Source organism: Hippocampus zosterae, chromosome 2, assembly GCF_025434085.1.
Source record: "Hippocampus zosterae strain Florida chromosome 2, ASM2543408v3, whole genome shotgun sequence".
Taxonomy (NCBI): Eukaryota; Metazoa; Chordata; class Actinopteri; order Syngnathiformes; family Syngnathidae; genus Hippocampus; species Hippocampus zosterae.
In genome coordinates this window covers 22,957,844-22,983,031 of record NC_067452.1, presented here as the reverse complement: position 1 = coordinate 22,983,031, position 25,188 = coordinate 22,957,844, and the positions used below count along the sequence as shown (strand labels likewise).

The 25,188-nt window shown below is 41.4% G+C and overlaps 2 protein-coding genes across 5 annotated transcripts in view; one reads left to right on the top strand and one right to left on the bottom strand.

Moving 5' to 3' along the window:
• Positions 1-1,228: 1,228 nt before the first annotated feature.
• Positions 1,229-25,188, bottom strand: part of LOC127595582 (voltage-dependent calcium channel subunit alpha-2/delta-3-like) — a 104,561-nt gene continuing 80,601 nt past the window's right edge. Inside the window, exons 27-37 of one of the 3 annotated variants that reach the window (XM_052057195.1) lie at positions 13,448-13,509; positions 13,069-13,113; positions 12,934-12,996; positions 11,664-11,734; positions 9,326-9,401; positions 9,171-9,223; positions 8,538-8,593; positions 6,379-6,493; positions 3,352-3,464; positions 2,180-2,262; positions 1,229-2,058 (exon numbers count right to left, since the gene is read on the bottom strand). In XM_052057195.1, coding sequence (XP_051913155.1) covers positions 1,966-2,058; positions 2,180-2,262; positions 3,352-3,464; positions 6,379-6,493; positions 8,538-8,593; positions 9,171-9,223; positions 9,326-9,401; positions 11,664-11,734; positions 12,934-12,996; positions 13,069-13,113; positions 13,448-13,509 — 830 coding nt within the window. In that variant the 3' untranslated portion in view covers positions 1,229-1,965. Of the gene's footprint in view, positions 2,059-2,179; positions 2,263-2,837; positions 3,465-6,378; positions 6,494-8,537; positions 8,594-9,170; positions 9,224-9,325; positions 9,402-11,663; positions 11,735-12,933; positions 12,997-13,068; positions 13,114-13,447; positions 13,510-25,188 lie in introns of those variants that run through there. The other 2 variants (XM_052057194.1, XR_007961289.1) reach the window with 2 other exon arrangements.
• LOC127595622 (leucine-rich repeat and transmembrane domain-containing protein 1) lies at positions 16,859-23,945 on the top strand. 2 transcript variants are annotated; one of them, XM_052057268.1, is made up of 4 exons: positions 16,859-17,971; positions 20,081-20,408; positions 20,507-20,712; positions 23,153-23,945. In XM_052057268.1, the coding sequence occupies exons 1-4, from the start codon at positions 17,965-17,967 to the stop codon at positions 23,659-23,661; spliced, it is 1,050 nt and encodes a 349-aa protein (XP_051913228.1). In that variant the 5' UTR covers positions 16,859-17,964; the 3' UTR covers positions 23,662-23,945. The 2 variants fall into 2 exon arrangements, with proteins under 2 accessions (XP_051913228.1, XP_051913227.1); XM_052057267.1 differs by having other exon boundaries at positions 16,862-17,971; positions 20,024-20,408.

Genomic DNA, 25,188 nt, shown 5'->3' with positions numbered 1-25,188 from the left:
GAGTTTGTTGTTGTAAATCTCTTCAAATATGCATTGTATACCCCATCAAACACATTTTAAAAGAACCATCAGTGATTGCCGATGTCACACATGTTCTTCTGGATGAATGAACAATCATTTACAGATACAACTCCAGTCCAAAGGCAGCCACAAACATAAGCTCATATAAACTCGATACTTTCCTCTGCTTTACTTTCTTATGTCCGAAAACTTGCTGTCCTATTTGCTGAGGGATTGGTGAGATTCTCACCCAAATATAAAGAATGTGTTCTTATACTTGCATAAAGGAAAGAGCGCTAAGCATGTATCGCTTACTCAATCGGAGGGCGGCAGTGGGGCTGCAACTGTGGCGGATCCCCAGGGAGTCGGTTGCGTTCCACGAGTCTGCCTTCGCGCCGATGGTGTGTCGCAACACACTTTCGTCAAACTCATCTGGCAACCAGGAAGGAATCACAGACCGGATTCGATGTGTGTTGACCCCAAAGAGCTCTCAGCCCATTATAGAGTGATAAATGACCTAGCAGTGAGACAGGGAGTCTTTGGAGCATTGAAAGAGGAAGAACAGGATGAACTGGGAGTGATTACAGTCACATAGCTCTGCTCAAGGGACACAACTGTTGAAACAGTACAAGAAAGATCAGACTTGAGCAGTGAGCTTTACTTTGTCAAACTAGGGTGGCCCTCAGAGGCGACTGGGTCAGAGGTGCCAAGGAAAGAGGGAGATGAAGCATGTGGTCATGGGGACCTTCAAGTTGACAGCCACGGATGAGCCGCCTGGGATACTCTCGCCGAAATTCTGCGGTTTATTATTTCTTGCACTACTCTGTTTGCACAAACACGATACGATTGATCCAACATGCCGTAAAGTCCTTTTGCATGCGTGTACGCATATGGCATGAAAATCAATATCTCGCGATTGTTTGTGTCGAGTTGTTGAGCATTTGCAGATGTGTGTTGTTGTTGAATTCAATGGCTTTTATGTGTCTCTTGGTCGATGAAAGAGTTCTTGGTCAAAGGTGTACAGTGAGGACAGAAGGGCAAAACAACAGATGGACACACACGACCCCCCCCCCCCCGCCCCCACCCCCCACCAACATACGCACTCACACAATTGCCACATTCCCATTGATACGCAGACCAAAATTGGAAGAACAAAGAAAGCAAGAAAGCAAAACATGTAAAACCTCAAATCTGTCTGCAATTTGGTAATTCAAACTCAATATAAAAGTTCTTCATTCCCTTTTGTACATGGCTTTATTTACAAAAAAAGTACACCAAAGGACTAATATCAATGACTAAGGCAAAGCTTAAACTTTAACAACTACTCACATCAGAGGACTCAAAATATGGTTGTCACAGTTTATGGGTACGACCGGTAAGTTATATTTTAAACCTTTTAGTCATATTTACTGTACAGATGTAACATACATTTTATAACAAAAACAGATAATTGTACTTTATGTATTTATTTTGCAAAACGAGGGGAAATTCAACATGTTTTTTTCTTTTTTTTAACCCCGGCCACTGATAGTCATTTTAGCTTCATTGTTTTTTTTAAATCTTCAGAATGATAATTGACCGTGAAAAGTCGGTACCAGAGGAAAGTGCACCCGTCTTGCTGCTAATGGGTGGTCCGTGGCTTGAATGCTCACTTCGGAGTGTCAGCGAGGCCACTTTGTCATCGACCTCAAATCTGAACAACAGCAAAGCTCTTGTGCATGTGATATTGCTATAGCACCTGACTGATCACACTACATTAGAGCTCTCAGTCCTTTCATGAATATTTGTTGTTAGCTAACTCAGGAAAATGGCCTTTAACGGTGGTGAAAGGGGCTAGAACTGCAACATTGGGAGTTTTTTTTTCTTTCCTTTTCTCCTGGTTGTTTCTTTTGTGTAATTTCTTTGTGATCGTTTTACATGATAGGTCGATTCGACAGAGAAAAGATGCACAGATGCCAGCTTTGGTCACCTGGGGAAGATCGCCAGGAGGATGAAGAGCAGCGTTGCAGAAAAAGCTGGTGTGAGAGTGTGAGCTCCTCCACACTCCATTGAGTTCTCCTACAGAAAGAAGTGGGCCAAACATGATGATGGAGAACAGATATGGAACATTTGAGTACAACCGGCGTGCTGGCTCAACTGAGACTACAAGATACAGACAATTCAAAGAGCAAGCACATACCTCAGGGTGGAACGGGTGACATGTATCTGGGCGCCTCCTATCCTTTTGCGTCCTCAGTCTCTCACACTTCAGAGATTCGTTATGTGAGGGAAAAGTTAAGGCGGCTAAGAGTAACGATTAAATGTATACAAGGTGTCCCAAAAGTCACAATGTACTTCAATTTCCCTCTTCAGTTTTTGCTATCATCCGGACAGAAATGAGGCTAACAACCTTTGACATCTTCGGCTATTCAGTTTTTCGAGAAGCATATTATCTCCTTGCCCAGGGCTCACCATTTCACATTGGCATTCCAAAACTGCCGCCCGGCAAAAAGTTGTTGGTGTTTTTCTTTCTTTTTTTTTTTTTTTGCGTCAAGTTGCGACTGTTGCACCCCTTTAACACAAAGTACAATTCATGCTATCTGAGGCAAGTTCCTCAAAACTGAATCTGCTCTTCACAAACCGTGCAGCGGAAGGCCAGCACCACTAATGAAAACACAGAACTGCGAGAGCTGGCATTCGCAAAAGCCAGGAAAAGTGGATCCAGAGTTCTCCAGTGTAACGTAACATCAACCACAACTTGATTCTGAGAGCAATAAAGATTCAGTTACTTCAGTTGGTTCAAAAGTTTTTAAGATGGAGATTATCATAATGATCAACCTGAAGTCGGTACTGAAATCACTGAATCAAACTTTTGTGGATGGTGGGGGAAGTAGCAGGCCTTTAGCTATGGATTGAGAAACTCAGCGAAAATTGTATGACACGTCGGAGGCAGTGTGACAGCCAAAAAGCTTGTCAGCCTGGGGTTGAATTTTAGTCAGGGACAGAAAAACGTCATTCCACCAAAATTCACATTCACATGCAATTCTCCATTTCTGCCCACTCCACAACCTCTGAACATATCAATTCAATCGCCACAGTGATGAATGAATTCCTTTTTCCTCTTATCTAAGTGAGATGTGAATTCACTTGAACGGAATGTTGACGCATAAACGTTAGTTTGTCCATCGTTGGCGTGCCGGCGCTACGAGTGCCAATGTGGCTGCGAAAACATCCAGCAACAGGTGCGTGACATCTGGAGCTCTATTACTGATCGTCTCGTGTCAGTCTGCATGATGCGGTTTCATCTCAAGAATGTGATGGGACCCAGAGCCCGGTGCTTTTACAGTCCACGCTTTTCTTCGTAAAGGATATACATGATTTCAACAGGATCCATGGTGATTGGCTCCAACATGCTGCAATCGCACTTGTTGTCCACCACCACCATGAAGAGATTGCTGCTGGGGATCTGCTGGATTACAAAGGACCTGCCAATCACAGCCAGAGACAAAAAATATATGTCTACGGCTTTGCGTTCGCAAGCTGCTCTGGCGGAGCAGAGAGAGTTGACCTGACGTGCATCAAAACTCGTTGCCAGCTGTCAATCAACACACAGACACAGGAGCACACATCATCATCCTCAATCTGTCCTTTCCTACTTTTCACTGAGACGCAATCCAATGTGCACGTCAATGAAGTGCGACCGAACACAAAACATGCCGAAGGAGACAAAGGGGAGGGAAGCCTTGTTCATCTCTTCATGGCCCCCTACTGACTGACGGGCTGGCTTGCCTCAGCACCCCCCGGACAACAGTTCAAGGTCAACTTTATGAAGAAGAGAAGCCAGACAGATTTCTTCTTTTTTTCTTTATCTCTTGCCTCTCTTTTTTTCTCTCCTGCTATTTGATTTACTGAGGTCACAGAGAAAGTTGCAATGGAGACAATGACTGTCATGAATTAAAAAATAAATCTTTAAAAATACCGTATTTTCTGCACTATAAACCGCTTTGAATTATACGGCACACCCTCAATGAATGGCCTATTTTAAAACAGTTTTCATGTACAGTGGTGTGTAAAAAGTGTTTGCCCCCTTTCTGATTTCTTCTTTTTTGCATGTTAGTCACACTTAAATGTTTGATAATCAAACAATGATAACACAAGTAAAGACAAAATTGAGTTTTTATTATTAAATCGAAAACTAAATCCAAACCTACATGGGCCCTTTTTTGACACAGCGCTCGCACTGGGTCACATGACAATGTGCAGGTGACGTGAAGGTAGACGACACTGAGCTCAAACTACCACTGATATGACGGATCTGCTTTGTTCGCCATTTCTTCATCCGCTATCTCGTCTCTCTTTGGCCCTGAAATCTAGAGTCAGATGTCCTTCCCACAAGGCTCAGTGTACATTAATAAAAAACAAAAAAAACCTGTTGAGGTTACGTTTATAGTTCCGGCACATAAACACAATGGAATTTAATCGAACCAGCAACTAGGAACAAAAACTACCTCATGACTCCAGGAATATTCTCCAAATGTAATAGCGCGGCCATTTCGACCAACCGCAAACAGCCTTGACTTGCGGGGTTGCACCACACTTTTAAAACAGTCATCGCACCATGACAGACCAAACCAGCATGGAGGCCAAGACGGTCCCACTCATACCGAACGGGACGTGCTGATGTTTCATCTGCTGCTCTTGGAACAAAACATTCGCTGACTGCACACCCGATGGCCTTGAACATACTGTACCGATGGCAACACCACATATGCATATACACACACATAAGCACCTAAGCACACACACACACACACACACACACACACACACACACACACACACTTGTACAAGGGCAGTGTAAATCTTGGACGAAAATACAGACAGTGTCTCACACACTTGATCAAAATAGCACCGGCCGTCAACACTGAACAATATTTTGGGTTAAGGCTATGCTAATGTGACTGACAGTTGCCCTCGATGTCATTTAGTTCGTATGCTTTGCTCTGGAGCGTACATAATGTCATTCACCTTATTTGCTCACATTTGGCTTAATGAGAATGTGGTTTCATATTTTCCAATTGCAATTTTCCATAAATGAACGTGTGGTTTTTCATCTGTCATTGCAGCAGAGAAATATGATCATTATTAATGTTACGTGGTTCCACACACATTAATTCAGCGAGGGTTTTCTGAGTGTGATTATTTGGGTAGTTCAAACACTTGAAACATTACCATAAAATCATAACAAAGATTTGTTTTTCACACATACCAGCCAAATGTGTTTGTGGTAATGAAATCTGATACTACACTAGATGAACAAAATGATGCAACCAGCTACAGAACACACTTTGTCTGTTGTTTTTTTTTCCAAAACAAGACAGTCCACTTCAGCATACATATGAAAACGCAGTTACCAGACACTTCATTAGATGCACAAGTTAAACCAGAGTTTGATACAATCAGAACAAACCTAAGATTGCTTCAAACAAACAAACCAACCTCTTTGACATTGTCCATTTTGTTGTTGTTTTTTTTTTTAGTATGCATCCCTGCAGTGAGATTGTGTAAAGAGATGTGTCAGGACTGACACACACACACACACAGACGCATGGACACACGGACACATTATTTCCGTGGCAGTTCCACAGCTGGGAGCAATGAAGGCCCCATTGGAGAGTTCCGGAGAACACCCCACAATTGCCTGACAGAAAAGCGCAAATTGTAAATGGGGACCACACTCATTTTCCCATTTTTAAAAGGAAGCCCTTTTTTCACCTCTCCTTTCCCCTCTCAAAATGCCTCGCATATCAAACTGCAAGCATGTGTTACCAGACAAATGACTTATATGGATCCTATATTTATATTCAAAATGTCCTTATAGATGCAGAAGCGTGTTTGAATGAGCTCTGAGAGGCCTCGTGAATATCAGTGGAGTGGTGCAAAACCTTATGGTACATCCTGCTATTCCCGACCTCATTTTACATTTGGCAATATCACGGCACACCAGCAAAAACAAATGCCACCAAAAGTATACACAGCATACTGAAATAATGACAATCTTGTGTCAGCTTGCTCACAAATCCATGTACTCATTGTAAAATCTGGGTCTGTTTCAATGAACACAAAGCTAAACGAGCCAAAGGGAACCACGATTTATTCTGTTGGAGGCAAACGGTCTATCGTCCCTTCTGTCAGAGCATCTCATTGTTCTGCTTATGTACATCGCCTGGATCGATAAAACAGATGAACAAAGATTTATTCGCACTATAAAATATGTGATTTTTGGACAAATGAAGTGAAACTGGAAAATTAATTTTAAACCCTGGGCGGCAATCAACTGCTCGAGATACAGCTAAACACGAATGTGCGTTAAAGCCCCTGTTTGTGTGTCGCACATACTTGATGCAGCCATCACAGTCGATGTTCCCTGTGTTTTCTTTGATGGTTCTCTCCGAGACAAAGGCCGGGTACTCGGTGTCACATGGTACCTGCATGGCTCGGCCCATCCTCTGAGCTGAACAAGAGGGGAAGAAAAGCGGAGCGGAAAATGAGGAATGAGTGAAAGAAGTGAAGGCGTTTGTGAGGTGTTCCTGGAACCCGAACTGCCAAAATAGTCGTGCAAATAGAATGCAAGCAAACAGTTCGACACACCACATCCTAGTAAATATACACGCTTTGGAGAAAACAGCTTTTGTGAGCTAGAGCTGTGAAGGACATGATCAGCGTGAGCCCAAACCGGGAGGCTGATGTTGAACTCTCCTGCCACCCAGAGGCCTGAAAGTGAACTGCATTCTAAACATCTTCAAACGTTCTTTCCGGGTCAATGTTTCAAGGCTGCGTTATCAAAGCAGGAGCTAATCCTACTTTGCACGTCTGAAATCAACATGTGAACAAAAGTGGCATCCTTTCATAAGCTCGCAACACATTTCCCCAGGCAAGCCTTCAAGGGAAGGTGGATTATGTCTATAATTTGAATGGAGTTGTTTAATTACCGGCCGTTAATGTATGCATGTGTGCGTACAAAGACTGCGTGCATTAATGTGTGGGATTAGTTCAGTGCGGTAGGTGTTGCGGACCGGTTTACAGGTGGCTAAATGGGTGCGTGCCATCTGGGTGTCACGGGTCCATATATGCAATGTAAAAAAACTGGAGAGAGTGCTGCTAAGAACTAAGTGTAGCCAGCTGTGAAATTGTCCCGACTCTTTGGTAAGAAGCCGCGCTTTTATTCATCATAAGCACGTGTGAGGAATGCATTGACATTCTCCCTTCTCGTTCTCATCCAAACACAAAATATTAGCGTTCCTCATAACCAAGCTTTTAATCCCAGACAGGCGTACAAAGTCTCAGGCATCATCGCAATGAATCAAATGTTGAAACAATCAAATGTGTGTGCATGGGAAGAAAATTGAAGGCAACAAAGAATATTTTTTTTTAAAAAAAGGAGTTCAATACATTGCGTCGTGGACATTGCTGACCACAAGTTCCAACATCAGACACAGAGTTTGGTACATCACATACCGGTACATATGTGCGAGTTATTTCGGACATACCAAAAAAATAAATAAATAATGTGTGTGCTGACAGATCCACACCAGAGCTCATGTAGCTGCTTGCGGCAGTCTCATGTTTTTGCCGCTTTTATTTTTGCTTTTTGGGTTCATTCCTCTTCTGTTCTGTTTTTCCGTGGTCGAACTGACGTACAAAGTCAAATACAGCACTGGTCGTCTTTCACTCACTTTTGTTCCGACAGTCTATGGATCAGTTTACATTTTGGTCTGTGGGTAGGCCTTTCCAGATGGGAAAAAATGGTTGCTATTAATGCTTAATTGAAAAGAACAATGTGTATTTTCATATTCCTTCTAGAGCAGAGAACCTAGTTTATGCATTTATTTCTTTTCATTTAAGCAACTAGAAAGTTAAATGAAAATAATGCTTTGTCTACTTGCTGACACACTTTTTCTTACTTAAGTACACTTGTTAGTCTGAAAGGTGCATTTTTATTATTTTTTTCGAGAGCTCATAGACTCAGCTGCTTTGCATAGATGAAATTTCATATTTAGAAAGATACACTTTGAAGGGAAATAAAGCAATTCAGGGTGGAAATATATGAATGAGGGGGGTTTTAATGCTGCTTGAAATCTGTTTCATAAAACCAATCTGCTATGATCAAAATAAAAAGGGTTTATTTCCTCTTAAGTCTTAAATCATGCTGTCAAATACAATAGAATAAAAACATTTATAAATAAAATGTATTATTATTGTCATTGTATTGTGCAAATTCAATAGAACCTTGTTGAATGAAAAAAAAATTGAATTTGAATCGTATGAAAAATCAGTGAGGGTGGATGATATGTTTTCAATAAATCTTCTATTAACATTATTAGTAAGAATCTGTCACAGGATCTTTACGTGATTAAAAAAACAGGAATATAGAAATTGAAAATGCCTTTCTACCCTTTTGTATGTATATATTTACGTGTGTGCGTGTGCGCGTGCGTGCGTGCGTGCGTGCGTGTGTGTGTGTGTGTGTGCGCATGCGCACACGCGCGTGCACTTACCTTTTACAGTGAGGTCAGACTGCCACCAACTGTACAGGTTGAACTCGACCAAAAATCTATTAGATGAAAAGAATATGGACCGTAAAATTACATGTGGAAATCTAATTCACTACACACCGTGACAGACTGAACTGCTGTCTTCATTCCAAATGGTTACGACATTCACTATTTCTGCAGGCATGTTATCATGTACAAATAAAGTTTAAAGTGCAAGTCGGTGGAGGGAGGGGGGGGGGCGCTTGGGGGAGGCATCACATCGACATTCTTTATTGAACAGAAAGTCGTACACAGTTTGGAAGCGGAACATTGAAATCCATGAGGAAAAATTTCAACGCAAACACGGACAAAGCTTGGTATCCACACTGACTGCTCACTATCGCCATGATGCACTGCGGCGACAACAGACCACCCAGCATCATTCTGCCGCCGCCACAGTATAGCATGACAGGCATGCACCCACCGGCTTATGCAGGAAACAGCAAGCGGCAAATGACTGGTGACCACATCAACATGCGTCAGTACGCAGCTGGTGCGCAAAAAGACATCACATGTGATAGACTCCTTCAACAAAAGACAACTTTCACAGTAGTTCTGTCACAACCAGACGCCACACTCCCACATCACACGCCTTACATGACAAGCTCTGTAAGGAGCCACTTCACAGCTGAGAGGAAGGCAAAGTAAGGCTGAAGGAGAGAAAAGGACAAATACAGTATGCTCTCTTTCCAGAATACTATATTTATATACATATATATTTTAAGAAATAGGTTGACCGGTACAAAACGTACATCCAACAGTGTATGTCCGCTGTCACTGCTCTCCGAGTACACCCAACACAGAGCCTGGTAGTCATAAAGAGTCACTCTGTGGAGACACAAGAAAGCCCCGAATTACATGTTGCATCATGAACGCAATGTCAAGAAAGTACAGTCAAAATAAAGACATTTCTAGAAGATTCAGACTGGATCTTTACTATTAAAATGCACTTTGTGGGTGAGCCAAAGGGTGAAACAAACTCTTGCTTTACCTTCGGATATAACAGGATGGGCAAAGAGGCAGCGCGGATATAAACAATAAAAATAAAAAAATAAAAAGAAAGAAAAACGCTGAGAGCTTCCTCATGTGATGTCGAAAGGTGTGTGTCAGGATTCCATTGGTCGTGTATTACTGATTCTTACAAACTTTAATGTGCTTTGTGACCGCTTTAACATACTTTGACATGGCCCAAAATGGTAAGATCCACAAATGGTGACAGTAGGTCAAGTACTGATACAAAACGTCTACCTGTTAAGATGCCAGATTATGCGATTTAAAAAAAAAAAAGGATCATGAAAAATTATTACAGAACTTTTTTCCACTATTAGTGTAACCTATAACCTATACAACTAAATTGGAAAAAAACAAATGTTTTTAAAATATTTTAGAGAGAAGAGGGAAAAAATGTGAACAGGTGAACTTGATCTGAATCAGAATCTCATCAGAAGCACTTTAAATCCAGGCAACTATGTATTGACTCAGATTTAAAATGAGTTTGAATGTGATTGGCGAATCCTGAACGCAGCCACATCACCGGTTATTGCACACTGCAACCCCATTAACGTTTTTTTAAATACAGGTTATCAGTCACATCCATGGTGGAAAACGTTTCAATCCGACTTATGGCAAAAACCTGGGTGTGTCGACATTTTTTTCATCCACTGTACTGTATATGTAATATAATACACTATTAATGTAAATACAATGACATCGCATCACATTAAAACGCCGAAAGAATTTTTGCTCAGGTGTGTGCCATTACTTGGAAAAAAGCGCAACTTAAAACTGGTTTGAGAGCCAGCCTATCCTGCTTTCGACATGGTATGCAAATCATATGGAAAGAGTGAGGAAGCATATTGCCGGTTATCCTTGCTGGCCTGACGTGAGAAGTATAAAACCTTCTGGGGCCGGCTGCCTGTGTTGTTCATCGAAACTGCTCATTAGATGACGTACCTTCGATGAATAGACATCATTGCAGTTCAACACTTTTCATCTCGGGGTATATTTGACAAGACCGTTCCGTGTGTCTGAGGGGACCAGGTTAATCCGCAGCCTCGGGTCAGATAAAAACCTCCGTCACGGGACCCGTGACACAGCTGCTACGCACCACCAGGAACCAATTAGCACTAAGCCAGGTCCCATTATGTCGTACACAGCAAACCTGTACTAATGTCCAAATGGGATACGTGGGAGTAATACATCTTACGTGTTATTTTGCCGGCGATTTTGCAAAATCCGCAGCAATTCGCCTTTCCATTGCTCGCATTAGGAAATGATCATCGCTTCTAATCGGCAAAGTGGGCTGAAAACCAACCCTTCGTTGATCCTGAAAAATGAGTGGGCAACTTGCGTTTGAGCTCAAAGTGAGGATTCACCCGAATCAAAACTGCGCAGATGGCGACGGTTGGAAAGAGTTAACGCAGCCCTGCTTTCATTCGTGTTAAGATCTACAAGCAACATTATTCACGCATCACGTCATGCTCAATTTCAGACTAATCCTGAAGATTCTCCGAAAACTCTCATGGGTCTCCTTGACAACTTCATCCCTACAATAAGTGACATGATGTTGTCGCCCATGCATTTCATAACAGACTTGAAATGTAATTGTAAATAATTTTGTAGATCCTCGATTCCCTGAATTCATAGTATTTACACAGTAACATGAGTCATTTGAAGACGATGGCACATAGACTGTACAAGGGCGATTTTTTCCCCCCAAAATCAGAGGACCACACCACAACAGCAGCTCTATAACAAGCTTCGTATCCGCAAATGTGTGCAAATTTTGTGTGCGTCTCGATGATTTCCAGTGTCTCTGGCATTTCAGCAAAGTCTTTGCGGTAATCCCCAAACGAAGAACGCTTCGCTTCACAAAGGGTCGGAGTTCGGCACTTAATAGCTCAACATGATTGGCCAAGTTAAGAGCTGTCAGCGCCATTGGAGACATGCTCTCATTCTGTGGCCCGTCTGTGTGCCATGATATTTTGTGTGGATTTTCTAACGCACACATGCGCGCACACACACACACACACACACACACACACACACACACACACACACACACACACACACACAGAAAATGAGACATACCTCTTGAAAGAGCCCATCTGCAGGAGCTTACTCATTACAGCCCCTTCGGCTTCTCCAAAAAATGTTCCTGTCTGAAAGGAAAGAGAGTCAAAAGTCAAGTCCATTCTACCTGTACGTCACCAAAACTCAACGACAAGCTGTATTTTGTTGTTCTACTTCTTCCTTTCATAATGCTGTGAATCTGGAATTTCTCCATTGCGAGACTAATAAATGTTATCTTATCTTATCTCAAGGCATGTCCATTGGGAGTGGGTGGAAATGTGCTCCTCAGACACCTAAGAATATCAACTGAAGCTCACATGAGCAAGCGCTTTGGAAACAGAGGCAAGTAAGAAGTCGGTCTTAAAGAAAAAATCCCCAACAGAGCCAACCTTGACTGGATGGGTTGAAATAGAGAGTTGGGGGAGAGGGACAAAGGGCAGGCACGGAGCGAAAGAGAACAATCACAGCAAATTGGAACATGATCTTGGTGTTGCCACATGCCAAAATTCTTCGAAAATCATGGAAGCACCATCAATTTCAGCTTTGTTAGTAATGGCTGCGCAGGATCTTTGTAGAAACTTAATCATGTGGCCATGCCAAAAAAACAAAAAAAACCCAAAAACATCAAAAAACACAGCAACACAACCTCCCTCATGGTACAAACTGTAGCTTTTCTCCTGTATATAGCCGCTACGAAGGGTACCTCTACTGAGTTGATGTATTTCAACTCATCATCAGATCTCTCTCAAGCAAAAAATGTACAAAGTGTATATTTAAATGAGTTCTTTTCTCATATGCTGTACCCGTACATTAAAATGATTACATTACATTTTTATCTAAACCACTTGGGGGCAGTATTGACAGGTCTAAAATAAACTATATTCCTAAATTGAATGCTTCAAATGCATATTCGATATCAAGTTTGTAGATGTGGATTGCTTTTTTTTTTCTTTAATGCTGTCTCACTATCTTTAAAAAAGACTCTACTCCAGATGCTCCAAATAAATACATTAATATGTGGGAACCGCCATGTTGCAAAATACTGCATAAATTTCACATGTGTCTTGTTTACTATGAAAGTCAGTGTCTTTATAAAAACTGGAGGCAAAAGTGCAACAACGCTTATCCTGATTTGTTTATGTGACTTTTGAAAAAATGAACTCAGTGGAGTATAGATTGAATCTGGCACATCCAACGCAATTTTTCTGCCACATGCGGATCATAATCAGTTTGGCTTGCTTATGCCTGACAATATCACTCCATGTTTGCATGCACTTGTGTGTCTAACCAGCGTATAGTCCTCTGCCACCAGAATGAAGCCGTTGTTGTCAATGAGGTAGCATTTGATGTTCTGTTGAAATCAAGAAAAACACATGACAATCAGGTTCAAGTTAATATGTAAGAAAGTGAGGATGGAACAAACCTCATCGTCACAACTTATGGAGCATTTCCCATCGAGGGCAGCACACTGAGAGATAGAGAGAGAGAGGAAATAAAAGTTTGTGCAATGCAATATTAGGGGAAGGCAACAAACACAAATTCACTCTCCAGGTGCTAATGTTTATTATCTAGTAAAGTTATGCTTTAAAATGAATACATTTCATGAACCGATTTATGACCCTTTGAAAATAAACAGCATTTAGTATCGTATTAGTATTGTGTATCCATACCACCCTCTCAAAATTACCTTTGTATCAAATTGCACTCCGAACTTCAAAATAAGGTTCCCATTGTAATATTTATGGAAGATTTTTTTCTATATCCAAACCTCATTCATGTGTATGTGATATGTCTTTGTGTACCTGTCTGCTAGCTGTCCAGAATTTCCTCTGAAAGAAGTCGAGTTTCATTTGGATGCCGACAGCTGGAAAAAAAAAAAAAAAAAAACCCCAAAAAAAAAAACATTGTCAGGAAGATGTGACATCAGAAAAGCCATTGCTTAGAATTAACATGAATGATAAATTCGAAGATGAATTCAAGTCACTTAATACAATATTGGTCCGCACATGCGTGGGTGTGGTACTTCAAAAAATGCACAAAGCAAACTTTAACACCAGGTCATACCTACCAGTGCACCAATTCGCCTTCCCCTTCCCTATGGCTGACTCCTCGCTCTGATTTTCTAACAGACTTCCACAGAGGAGCTCATTTCACATCTACAGTTCCAATCTAAGCTGTAGCCAAAAGAAGAAAACCACGCTCATATTCGCTTGGAGTGCAACGAAAATAGGTTTGAATTGGAAAATGTGTTTGAATTACAGCCAAACCGAATCGGTACATTTTAAAATCAATGGCGCCGGACCCCAAGTCAGCAAAAATGTCGAATGTCACTAAATACAATTATTTTGATTGAAAGACCGACAGGTCATGCAAATTGATGCTCGGGATTCGTATTGAGAAGACTGCATTTCAAAATGGCACTGCCTAAATTTGTAACTGATGGTGCAAAGATTCATTGGGCTGACTGTTGTTCAGTCAGCATGGGTTCAGTTCCCTCTCAGAATTGTTGGTCTATTCTCAAACCCTCTACTCTTCGACCTAATATCATGCGAATTTCAAGCCGCTTGCATTTTCACAACTTTGCTACATAGCATTCAAAACCGTGAACAAGCATATCCCTTATCTCTTTACTGCATTTATTTTATTTTACTCATCTTATTGTTATTTTCACAAGTGTTGAGACTTATTGGGCTAACTTGGGACCTCGGGTATCATATTTTGTACATCATGTGGAAATGTGTGTTGATGTGACAAAAAAAATGTATATATATCCATGGATCCTTGATATCTAAACTTACATAAATTAGTAACAAAGTAACTAAACAAACTAATAACAGCAATGAAAGCAAAGGATAAAATCCAAATTAAATACCGGCTGTTCCTTATATGCAGTTGTTGGCCTCTTAGGGGCAGTGTGGTGCCAAGCATGAATGGAGTACAATTTTACAATGAGAAAAAAAAAAGAAAAGAAAAAGTTTCAATTCAGCTCCATTAATATAACTTGTTTTTTCACAGATATGTGACTTTACACTCCCCTGTATGTACAGCATGAGTTTCTACAGCGTTTGAGTGTGAATATTGGCTATTTGAAGGAATATTAGTGCCAGAAGTCGATGCTAATTTCCCATTAGCTTGTTAAAATGATTTTTACATTGAATTTAGCATTAGCAATGGTGATGTTTCAAAAATCATCTTTTTCATCATCAAATCATCAAATTCATCTTTTTTCTTTGATGATACTGTTTTTAAACTTGACTGAAGCCTACATTGAAATCTCAAGAAAATATCTTTACAGGTGCACAATTATTGACTGGTGAGCAGGCCACGGGTGTGGTCTGGCTTTCACTTCAACTCGGGACAGACAACTTTCTATCCGCGACTTTGAACAGGATAAGCATGATCCAGATAGGATGGATAGTATTGTCTAGACCTGAACACATGTTGTTCAACTCCTACCAAGGTATGTTTGTCATACTGGACATCTTTTTTTTGTTTGTTAGTTTACTCTCATTCGGGTCACCAATTCGATGATAGCTGACTTTGGGCGAGAGGCGATGTACACTCTGGACGGGAAGCCATTCCACAACGGTATCGAACTTTGACTATAAAAAGCCACTGTAGCGAACTTTCAGCCACTAAAACACTTAATTTGATCAAAGAAGGAATTGTAGTTTTGTATTTGTGTATGCTTGCGCAATTGTTGAGGGCAGTGGTATGCTGCTGTGGCCTGTTTTAGCTGTCGCCCAAAGGAACAGGTGCAGATTATCTCATCATAAGCTTTGCCAGATCCCTTCAGCAGCCCACCGTTTCTACACCCACTTGGAAAACCCAAGAGGAAAAGCTAATTTAAGACGCTGGGCAATGGAAAGACAGCCTAGCACATGATGCCAAAACAGATACAATATGATTTTTATTCCCTGAAAAAGCAGAACACAGAAATAGTGACTGCGAGGAATAAAAATAACAAGGGTGGGAACCGTCCAGTTCTCATGCAGAATGAATGTGAATCTGTCAAAGTGCATTACAGGTAAAAAGAAACTGTCAAATGATCTTCTAGCTTGAGCTGTGGTGTAAAAAGACAAAAAGGCCCTAAATCTGTCATGGTAAGGTTTCTGCACTAATGGAAAAAATTAAATGTCCCCGGGTATGATTTACGCATGTGCGGGGTGGCCAGTATTATGCTCTGAGCTGGGCTTATGAATCCAAAGATGAAGAGTCATAAAATGCACTCCAAATCCACTCATTGCCTCAGTCCCAGGCAGGGAGAGATGACAACAGGCTTAATGCCTCCAGTTAATTGGAATTCTACTAAGAACTGCCAAACCTAAAGACATTTGAGTGAATGGGTGACTTAATGCTGCATATATTCCAGATATAGCCAAGGCATGAATTGTGTCGTGGTGTAATTAGATGCAAGCCCAATTGACAGGCAAAAAGTTATTAAAGCAGTTGAGGCGACATTGGGGCAGTAGAATCAGGCTGCAGGCTGCTCGTTTCACGTTTGAAACAATGAGTATTCTTTCAGCTCCATGATTATCATGGCCGCTTGCAAAAAAACCATAGCAAGTTTTGTCGAACCAGGTCAATTTGATTAGACTTTCCTGACCATTTAGGGATCTTATGTCCATTCCATACGTTTTAAGCAGAGCGCATGCACATGGCAATTCAATTAGTTGCGTTTTCTGATGCTCGCAGCCACATCATTGTTATGATAAGGGGATGTGCATTCATGACAAATCTCTCTTTCCATTTTCATGATTCGTTTTTGTCTCAATGTCGGCATCTTAGTATTCATATGCAATACATTCTCTTAACAGTATAGAAACATATCTGGACTGTGGTTGAAGACCACAGATCTTTCCTGCCGTGTCGCATGAGAGTGATACTAAACAAACAGAAAGTCTTGTCTTCTGTCTGTAAAAATATTTGGTCAATAAGCCGATTCCGATTCTGACAAACTTGCTCGTGGTTCCTGGGGACATTTTAGAATGGAGACAGGCCATGTACAGTACACTGGGAACTGGATGACAGGACAATATCCACAAATCCGTGCTATCTAATACTAGGCATGGTGTGTGTGTGTGTGTGTGTGTGTGTGTGTGTGTGTGTGTGTGTGTGTGTGTGTGTGTGTGTGTGTGTGTGTGTGTGTGTGTGTGTGTGTCCGCGCGTACTGATCTATTGTCTTTTAAAGTACAGTATTATCATGTTTAATCTGATTGAGCCCTGATGCTGAGCTGGGTCATCTAATAAAATTGAATTGCCAATGTAATGCATATAAGTGTGTGACATAAATGACCGTTTTATACGTCAGGGAGAAGAAAAATCATTCAGCTATAGATAGGATGGGAATGCAGACAGAGGGAATGAGCACAGTGGACATGATCCAAGATCACGTTGGGAGCTTAAATATACTAAGAACCATTACAAATAAAATTCCATTATTAATCTGCCTCACCCATTGTCCATTGTTGCTTCTCTTTCCATTGACCCAAGAGCTCAAGAGAGCTGAGCCAAAAGAATTCAATGTAGATTTACCGCAAAAGATTAAAATTGTGCTCTGTCTATGTGTGTGCATTGGTGCGTTTTGATTATTTTTCCCCTTTCCTTTCCTTTTTTTTTTTAAATGTGCTGGGAGTTTGCTCTGCCATCGCATCTGCCCTTGTGTCATGCGTATTAGCATTAGAGCATGCCACAACACTGTGCCAAGGGTGTTCTTGCACATTTAATTACTTCACTATTACACTCCAAATTCAATTTTAAGCTCTTGCCAAATAGGAGCGGTGGTGAATGTCATAGTGCATGCGGACCCCAAGATTTAAGGGGCACAGCCGTCCTCCAGGAGATGACATTTTACTGATATACCTAAGGACGGGGAGTAAGCAAGGCAGGGTAAAGGGAGAGAGAAAGACATTGAAGCACAAAAAAATGGTGATGGGAAATAAACGAGTCAGAGAGAAATAAGCTGCAAGGGAGAGAGGGAGAGAGCGAGAGAGAGAGAAAGAGAGAGAGAGAGTTTTAGTATCCCACACTGGCTGTGTGACTGGCAGTAAGCTCTGTGTTCTGATCCGGCCCCACTGATGGGGTTTCATGCTTGTAGGCAGTGTTGATGATTTGGAAAGCAACATAGGTTTCCAAGCCTCATCTTGAAAAAAAAATGACCTTATTGGCCAACCAAATGACAATAAGAACATCTCATCTCAGCTTCAATGACAGCTAATGGAGCCTGAACAAGGGTCAGTCACAAGAACCCAAAAGGGGAGATAAAAACAAAAACAAAACAGGACGGCGAACTCAAGTGCTCAAAGGACACCTGGCAGATATGACAGGTAGGAGAGCAATTCAAAAATATTTTGGTTAATAATTCTGCAAGAAGGCATTGACGCGGGCTGTTTAATCTCATCTTGCTGTGTAAATGAATGTCTAATATATCAACAGCTAAACAATAAGAAGAAGAACAAAAAATGATCCAGAAATAATCATAAATGTGAGTTTATTGTGGATTTTTTTTTTTTTTTTTTTGCATCAGCTCTCATCGGTTGAAACGATAAGGCATTGTTGTGCTGCTGACTTAAAGTGGTAGCCACTTGCTGTGGGCTGCGTGTGCACATCATTACAAGCCTTCGTGCATGCACTCGGGACTGAAGGGACACATGAGCGCACGGAGCCATTCTCCATTGTTGACCTCGTTCGAGAGCTATGATGCTTCACTGAGCTGATGCTCTGTTTATGTGCGGCCATGCAAGGGCTCTATGTATGCACACACGTGTCAGCGCACTCTTTCAAGGAACAATTGTGGATAGAATCACACTACTGTACATATTAATTAATATGTTCATTCTAAATGGTCGAGTTTCAGAAATTGTCAGCAAAAAAAATCACGTCTACAGATCCATTTAGAATGATTGATCTGGTAATCTCATTTGAATTATTAATAAGCACAATACCATCAATCTTTTGAACAAATTTTAATAAAAAATTAGCTCATTTTTGTTTGTTTGTTTTTGTTTTTTTTTGGGGGGGGGGGTTGACTTGTACTACTTTTAAATCCTTTATGGAAGCTACTATGAGATTGACATGGTGAAAATATGGTATAACTGAGATTTAAAAAAAAAAAGATAAAAACATAGGATACTTTACTTTCCAAATGATTTCTAATGTTTAAGTTTGTTGGGTGTGAAGAGTGAAACATTGCGTAGACCACGAATCAGTTCAGAATCTGTAAATAGACTACATTCGCAGGCTTAGGCCTGAACTGCATTTCATTTAGCCTTCAGCTAGTCCAGCCAATGCTATAAATACTGCTGTGATGTTCCAGGAGGAATGGACATGTGAAGTCAACTCAAAAGGATTCAGACACCCAATGTCTGCTATGTATGGATTTGTGCGTGGGTTGCTAGTTGGTGAGGGGTTGTAGTTTGCGATTTGGACGTCACAGAAGGCCCAGGTCTAAGCAGGTCGGAGAGGTGGGTGTGAGCCTTTTTCTGCCTTCAAGCAAAATATGTTACACTATTCAAACTATTTTATGTTGCACTTAAGAACAAGGACTCTATTTTGGTATTCTGACGTCCATGTGCTCGGCAAAGAAACGGGTGTATATTCATTTTTGTGCCAGTGCAAGCTATGTCTACTGTAGCTTGTGTTGCGGCTCTCTGAACATGCCTCACCCCTGACTCCTCTAATAATTTGGTCACAGAAAGCAGTCTGCACTTAGCATAAAAACGTGCTGGGGCAATGGGCTAGTCCAGCGTGTTTGTGATTGTGGTAGACACGCTATGCCTTGCTGAGTGTTGCTGCCGCAACCCCCGGCACATCTCCAAATCTGGTTACAAAAAGTACACTACATTTTAGACTTATAAAAAGCAGCTCTAGCATGAGGTGTGGGTGTTGTAAGGCGATTTTATTCGGAGTGCAGGCAGACAAATTTGGTGATCTACAGAGTTGCGTGGTCGGCATCATTATATTTCATTCATAATTATGACAGCAGCGTGGGATAATCTCTCTGAATCATTATAGAAATCATATCATAAAATGCATTTCAATCATTATCATCTTTAAAATATTTTAAAAGCACACCCGTCAGTATTGTGTAGTGGGGGCAGGGGGCGGGAAGGTCACAGACAGACACATGGGGTGCTAGACGATCTCCATTTGCCCATGTCACAAGCATGGCTGACTAGATCACCCGCTAGTAGAGATCTTGCAGTTGACCAGCCAATGTCATGCATGGAGCCTAATTAGTGTTTTTTCTGTTTTCACAATATCAAGCGGAGCATACTCGGGCGTACTGCCCTCAGAGTGCTCCTGAGTCAGATTGACTGCAGTTCCTGTTTTGAAATATTAATTAAGTAATTTATAATTGCAACTTTCTGTCTCTACAGTGATACTGGTGTGTTGCCTTCTCTCCCTCCTCTCTCTGTCACGTGCCTGTCCCAAAGAGTGCAGCTGCAACACAAACACCAAAGCTGTGGACTGCCGGGGTCGAGGCCTGTACGACATTCCCCGACGATTACATCCAGACACCCAAGAATTATATCTCCAAGACAATCGCATCAGGGGCCTCGGATCGATGGCTTTTCGAGAAATACCCTTGGTTCGCGTTCTCAATCTATCAAATAATTCCATAACATCCGTTTCTCCAACTGCTCTTCTGGGGCTCCGAACGCTTCAACATCTCAGTCTTGCCCACAACAGCCTGAGAGAGCTCGATAAGAGGTTGTTTGGACCCATTCACTCACTGTCACACCTTGACCTTTCACACAACAGGTTAGGCATCACAATTGCCTCGATCGTACCTTGATGGCTTTTGAATCATTTTGGTCATTGGATTTCATCTTGCTTTCTTATCATGTGCCGTCACGAAGCCTGTGGGGTTTGTCCGGAGCCATGGGAGAACATTTGAGGAACCTGAGCCACCTGGGGCTCGCCCACAACAGGCTAACACGATTAGACCGATCGGTGCTGGAGGCCTTGGCCCACCTTGACAGTCTCACACTACGAGGCAACCCGTGGAAGTGTGACTGCCACCTTATAGGCCTCAAACTGTGGCTGGAGACCTACCTCTTCAAAGGTGAACTCAAAATGTTTTGCAAGATTTATTCCAATATCCTTTCGCAATTAACATCATATATTAGTACATTTGTATAAATGAATGACAGAAAAATCTAAAATGGAGACGGACTGTCTGGTCTGAACCCGGACGAAAACAACTTCTTACAAAACTGTTGCATTCTGCCCCCCTCCACACACACACACACACACACACACACACACACACACACACACACACACACACACGCACACACACAAAAATAGGTGTTGGAAAGTCCGCGTGTCTTTGTGTCAGTGTTTCATTCAATGTGCAGTAGTGAAAAATTATTGTTCCTGTTCTGGTGAAAAGAACGCATCCTACATGGGTTAGAACAGGCTGTACCAAAAGTCACTTGCACTTCCTATTTAGAAATCTGCGTCATGTAGGCCATCAGCATTTGACAGCTTAGCTTTTGCACTTTTTGCAAATTTGTCCATGGCTTGCTATTTGACATTTGAGCACCTTGCAAAATTGGCACCCGTGTGATTATTATTATTATTGTTTTTTTGGTGTACTGCCATCACACTGCTCTAGTGTGATGTACAATTAACACTATCCATTGAGAGTCTCTCCAAACAAGATCTGTTCCTTACAAACCACACAGCATAAAGCCTCTTTAAGCATGCAATTGAACAAAGCCATAGAAAATCTATCTGGACGGCTTCACTGAAAAACAACATGAACAAGAGCCTGAGTCAGCAGATGCTTCAGAGAGTGATAAAGTTTTACCTGCACCAACTTCAGGACTTTCCTTGGCTTTGCATCAATGCCTACCCAATGAACACTTTGTTTTCATCAGTAATGGTAGTGGCAGGCCATCTGCTGCATGGTTGTCAAGACCAGATCTTGTTTCGAGAAACTTGCAATGGATAGCGTAACCTTGCAATATGTACTGGAGAAGTGTGAGAGCCGTTAATCCTTCTGAAACTCTTTGCTGAACTGTTGTCAGGGACTGTTAGGATTAAAGCCATACTGGTAGTGTCTGCAGCAAGTCTGTGCAGGTGATTCCACTTTGGTGGAAATGAAGGTGGACTGGTGGCTGAACATTGGTTCGCGATTGGTAATATCAGGTGCTCAACCCCTTTAAAAAGCAGAGCTACGATGACGCGAGAGGGGAAAAAAAACCCTCTCTCTCTCCTTCCAACATCTTTGAAAGAATGCTGATAAGAAAATTGCTGAGGAAAGTAGGGGTGAAGTGCCTCGAATGTGTTCAACTGTGTTTTCTGTTTTTTTTCTCGTTTATCAGGAAGGAAAGAATTGACGGTCTTGTTCCATAAATATTTAGGTTAGAATTGTCACATTGCCAGTCAGTAATGCTTTGTTTGGCCTCCGTTCATCCTGAAGTCTTTGTGTTTAGTTAGTTGTTGGTGAGAACTCGAAAGCAGTAAATATTGTAGATAAATCTCATTTACTCGCAAATGGAAGTGTTTTGCGGGGGCTACTTTGGAGCTGGTGGAGTTTCATATCATGTCCTGGATATAAGATAAAATAAGAAAACCTTTATTAGTCTCACAATGGAGAAATTCCCAATTCACAGCAGCAAAGTTATAAAGGAAGAAGTAGAAGAACAAAATATAGGAGCTGCTGTAAAGGCAGCCACTCTCGTGGAGCCGGCTTGAAGTCAAAATAACAAAATAAAACAACACAACGCATAAGACACAGACAGTAGTGCAATCTTAACCACTTGTTTGCAACCTCTATGTTGTATGAAGCAGTGATAGATGAAAGAGGATATATTAAAAAAAACATACATATATTTATATACTGTATATACAGGTATATATACATACACACACACACACACATATATATATATATATATATATAGAGAGAGAGAGAGAGAGAGAGAGAGAGAGAGAGAGATAAACATACACACATACACATACACACACACATACATATATACACATGAGTATTTTTACAATAGTGTATTGGTCTATGGTCATTTGTTCCCATGTGAGAGCGAGCCTGGCATGGCATATGCAATAGATGTACTGTGTATAACAAATAAATAATTTATCCCTTGTACAGTGAAAGCCACATTTCGTTGGCTGCCTGCTTCAAAAGCTGTAAATTACAAGGAAGGGCCGCCGAAGAGAACAATGGGCCTTGAAACAAGAATGTGTGGTTAAAAGAAGACCAATGATTATCCAGAAAGTTAAAAAAAAAGTACACTGACAGAGAGACAAATAAAATACAGACTTACAGGGGGGAATAGAGAGGGCGGCCGCTGAAGTGAAACCATTAATCAAAACACACTCCGTATAACCAATCAAGAAAGGCATTATAGGTTAGATTATTTACGACTGCCCCTCGAGCCCATGAACTGTTTGAAGCTGAGCTATGACTGGGGTCATCCCTATCGCGCGGTGCCAAAAGGACTATAAGATCAATGATGATGTATATCTCTGCTTTCAAGGTGGAGTGGTGGATGAGGTGCTTTGCAGCCAGCCCATAGAAATGAGAGACAGAGATCTGCAGAAGGTCCCTTACCAGCTCTTTCATGCCTGCATGACCACGAGCTACCATTACTTGTTTGCCAACATTCATCATCTGGAATCGGAGAGGCTGCTGCGAGGCCACATGCATGGCAACCATGCTCATCCTTCAAGCCATGCGCTCCATGTCCCCATGGCAATGGGGGAGGGCTTCGGTGGCGGAGGGGTGAATATCCCAGAGTGTGAGACGAAGCAACGGCAGCGGCCGGTCAACCTACGCCACGCGATCGCCACAGTCATCATCACCGGCGTCGTGTGCGGCATCGTGTGTCTGATGATGCTGGCTGCAGCAGTATATGGTTGCGCCTATGCCGCCATCATGGCCAAATATCAGCGGGAGCTGAAGAAAAACGAGGAGCTGGCAGCGGCCCGTGCGGCCGATCATGCCAGGCTAGATGAGAAGGAACCACTGGAGAATGCCATTGCCTAAAAGATGACGACACAAACTTCAAACTTGGGCTTCAGCCCTTTAACCTCGTCACCGCGGGACGACATATTTGTGTGGATCTGCTGTGAGGGGAAGAAGAGTGTGAAAATTAGTCACGTTCGTGTGACTTGACATTTTCTGAAACTTAGGTAGCTAATTAAATTCCGCAGATATTTGACTATGCACTGAAAAGAACTGGAACTCTATGCCAATTCAATGGGGAAGGCCAAAGTGTTACGATGAGTATATTCCATTTTTTGTGATACAGTCATATCACAGATACAGTAGATACATATCACAGATACAGTAGATAAAATCTGCCGCAGAGAGGTCCCTATTGTTAATGCTCCGTATTTGTCGGTCTTTGTAGAAAGCTGGTCTTTGAGATTTATTCGAGAATGTGCGTGTCTTTCAGCTGTTGTTTCCTGTGTTGTTGTCTCACATCAGATTGATTTCTAAATTTGTAGTAGGCAGCTGGTCATGTTTACGTTTGTTTGTGATGAGAACAAGTGAGTGATTGCTTTACCATTAATGCTTGAGTGTGTGTATATGTACTGAAAGCACATAGTGTACTTGTAGAGAATTTCATTGTTTGTGCCTGATAATGTGATATAGTTTGGCAGAAGAATTATGTTGAAGAAAGATATTTGTCTGACCACCCTTGAAGTGATGATGGGAAGTTTGAAGCAATAACTACTTTACGGGTACACATTGGGGAACCATTTGAAAAAAAAATCATGTTGAGTTAGATTTTTATGCTGATAAAAACTAAAATTGTCATGCTCATTCCAAAATTGCAATCTTTTTTTTTCCGAGCACACCTCTTTGTTTTTGTTCCCCACAGTTTACCATAAATGGAAGTAAAACATTACAATCTACAGCCATTTGTGAGAGGTGTGTGCAGTTCCCATTAGGTCAGCGCAATCAATATCCGCAAACAGAAAGCTAGCATAGCAGGAATTAAGAGAATTAATAATGGCTTTTCTCTTAACTTTGTAACCATGAGCATACCATTGCAAGGTCTATGTCATTTCACACTGTTAATTTACTTTCCAAAGCTTGCAACTATTTTTTTCTTCATTTACAGGCATACATATTTAGTACTTTTTTTTGGTAAGAAAACAGGGATCCAGTCGGTCACAATGTTGAAGTGATTAAGAAAAACGGCGTTCAGTTTTGGATTCCGCGCTCAAAAATTTGTTTGTTTGTCAGACCTAACTCAACAACAACAACAAAAACAAAAACTGTGTTCCCCAGGGTTAGTGACCATTATTGTAATGCTGCACAAAATCATAAACACACGCAAACTCTTACTGAAATGTCAGTCAAGGTGTTGTTTGTGAATCATGCTGATCTCCTTCAGTATACAAAATAAATGGAAACATTTGAACTGACAACAGTACCGTAATTGTTTTTACCAGTGAGCAGGAGGACATTATCAAATGGAGAAAACCCAGAAAGAACCAAACAGTTGAAAACTTCGACAGCAAAGCAATGAGGCAGCAACATCTTTCTTAAGAGAAGTCAAGA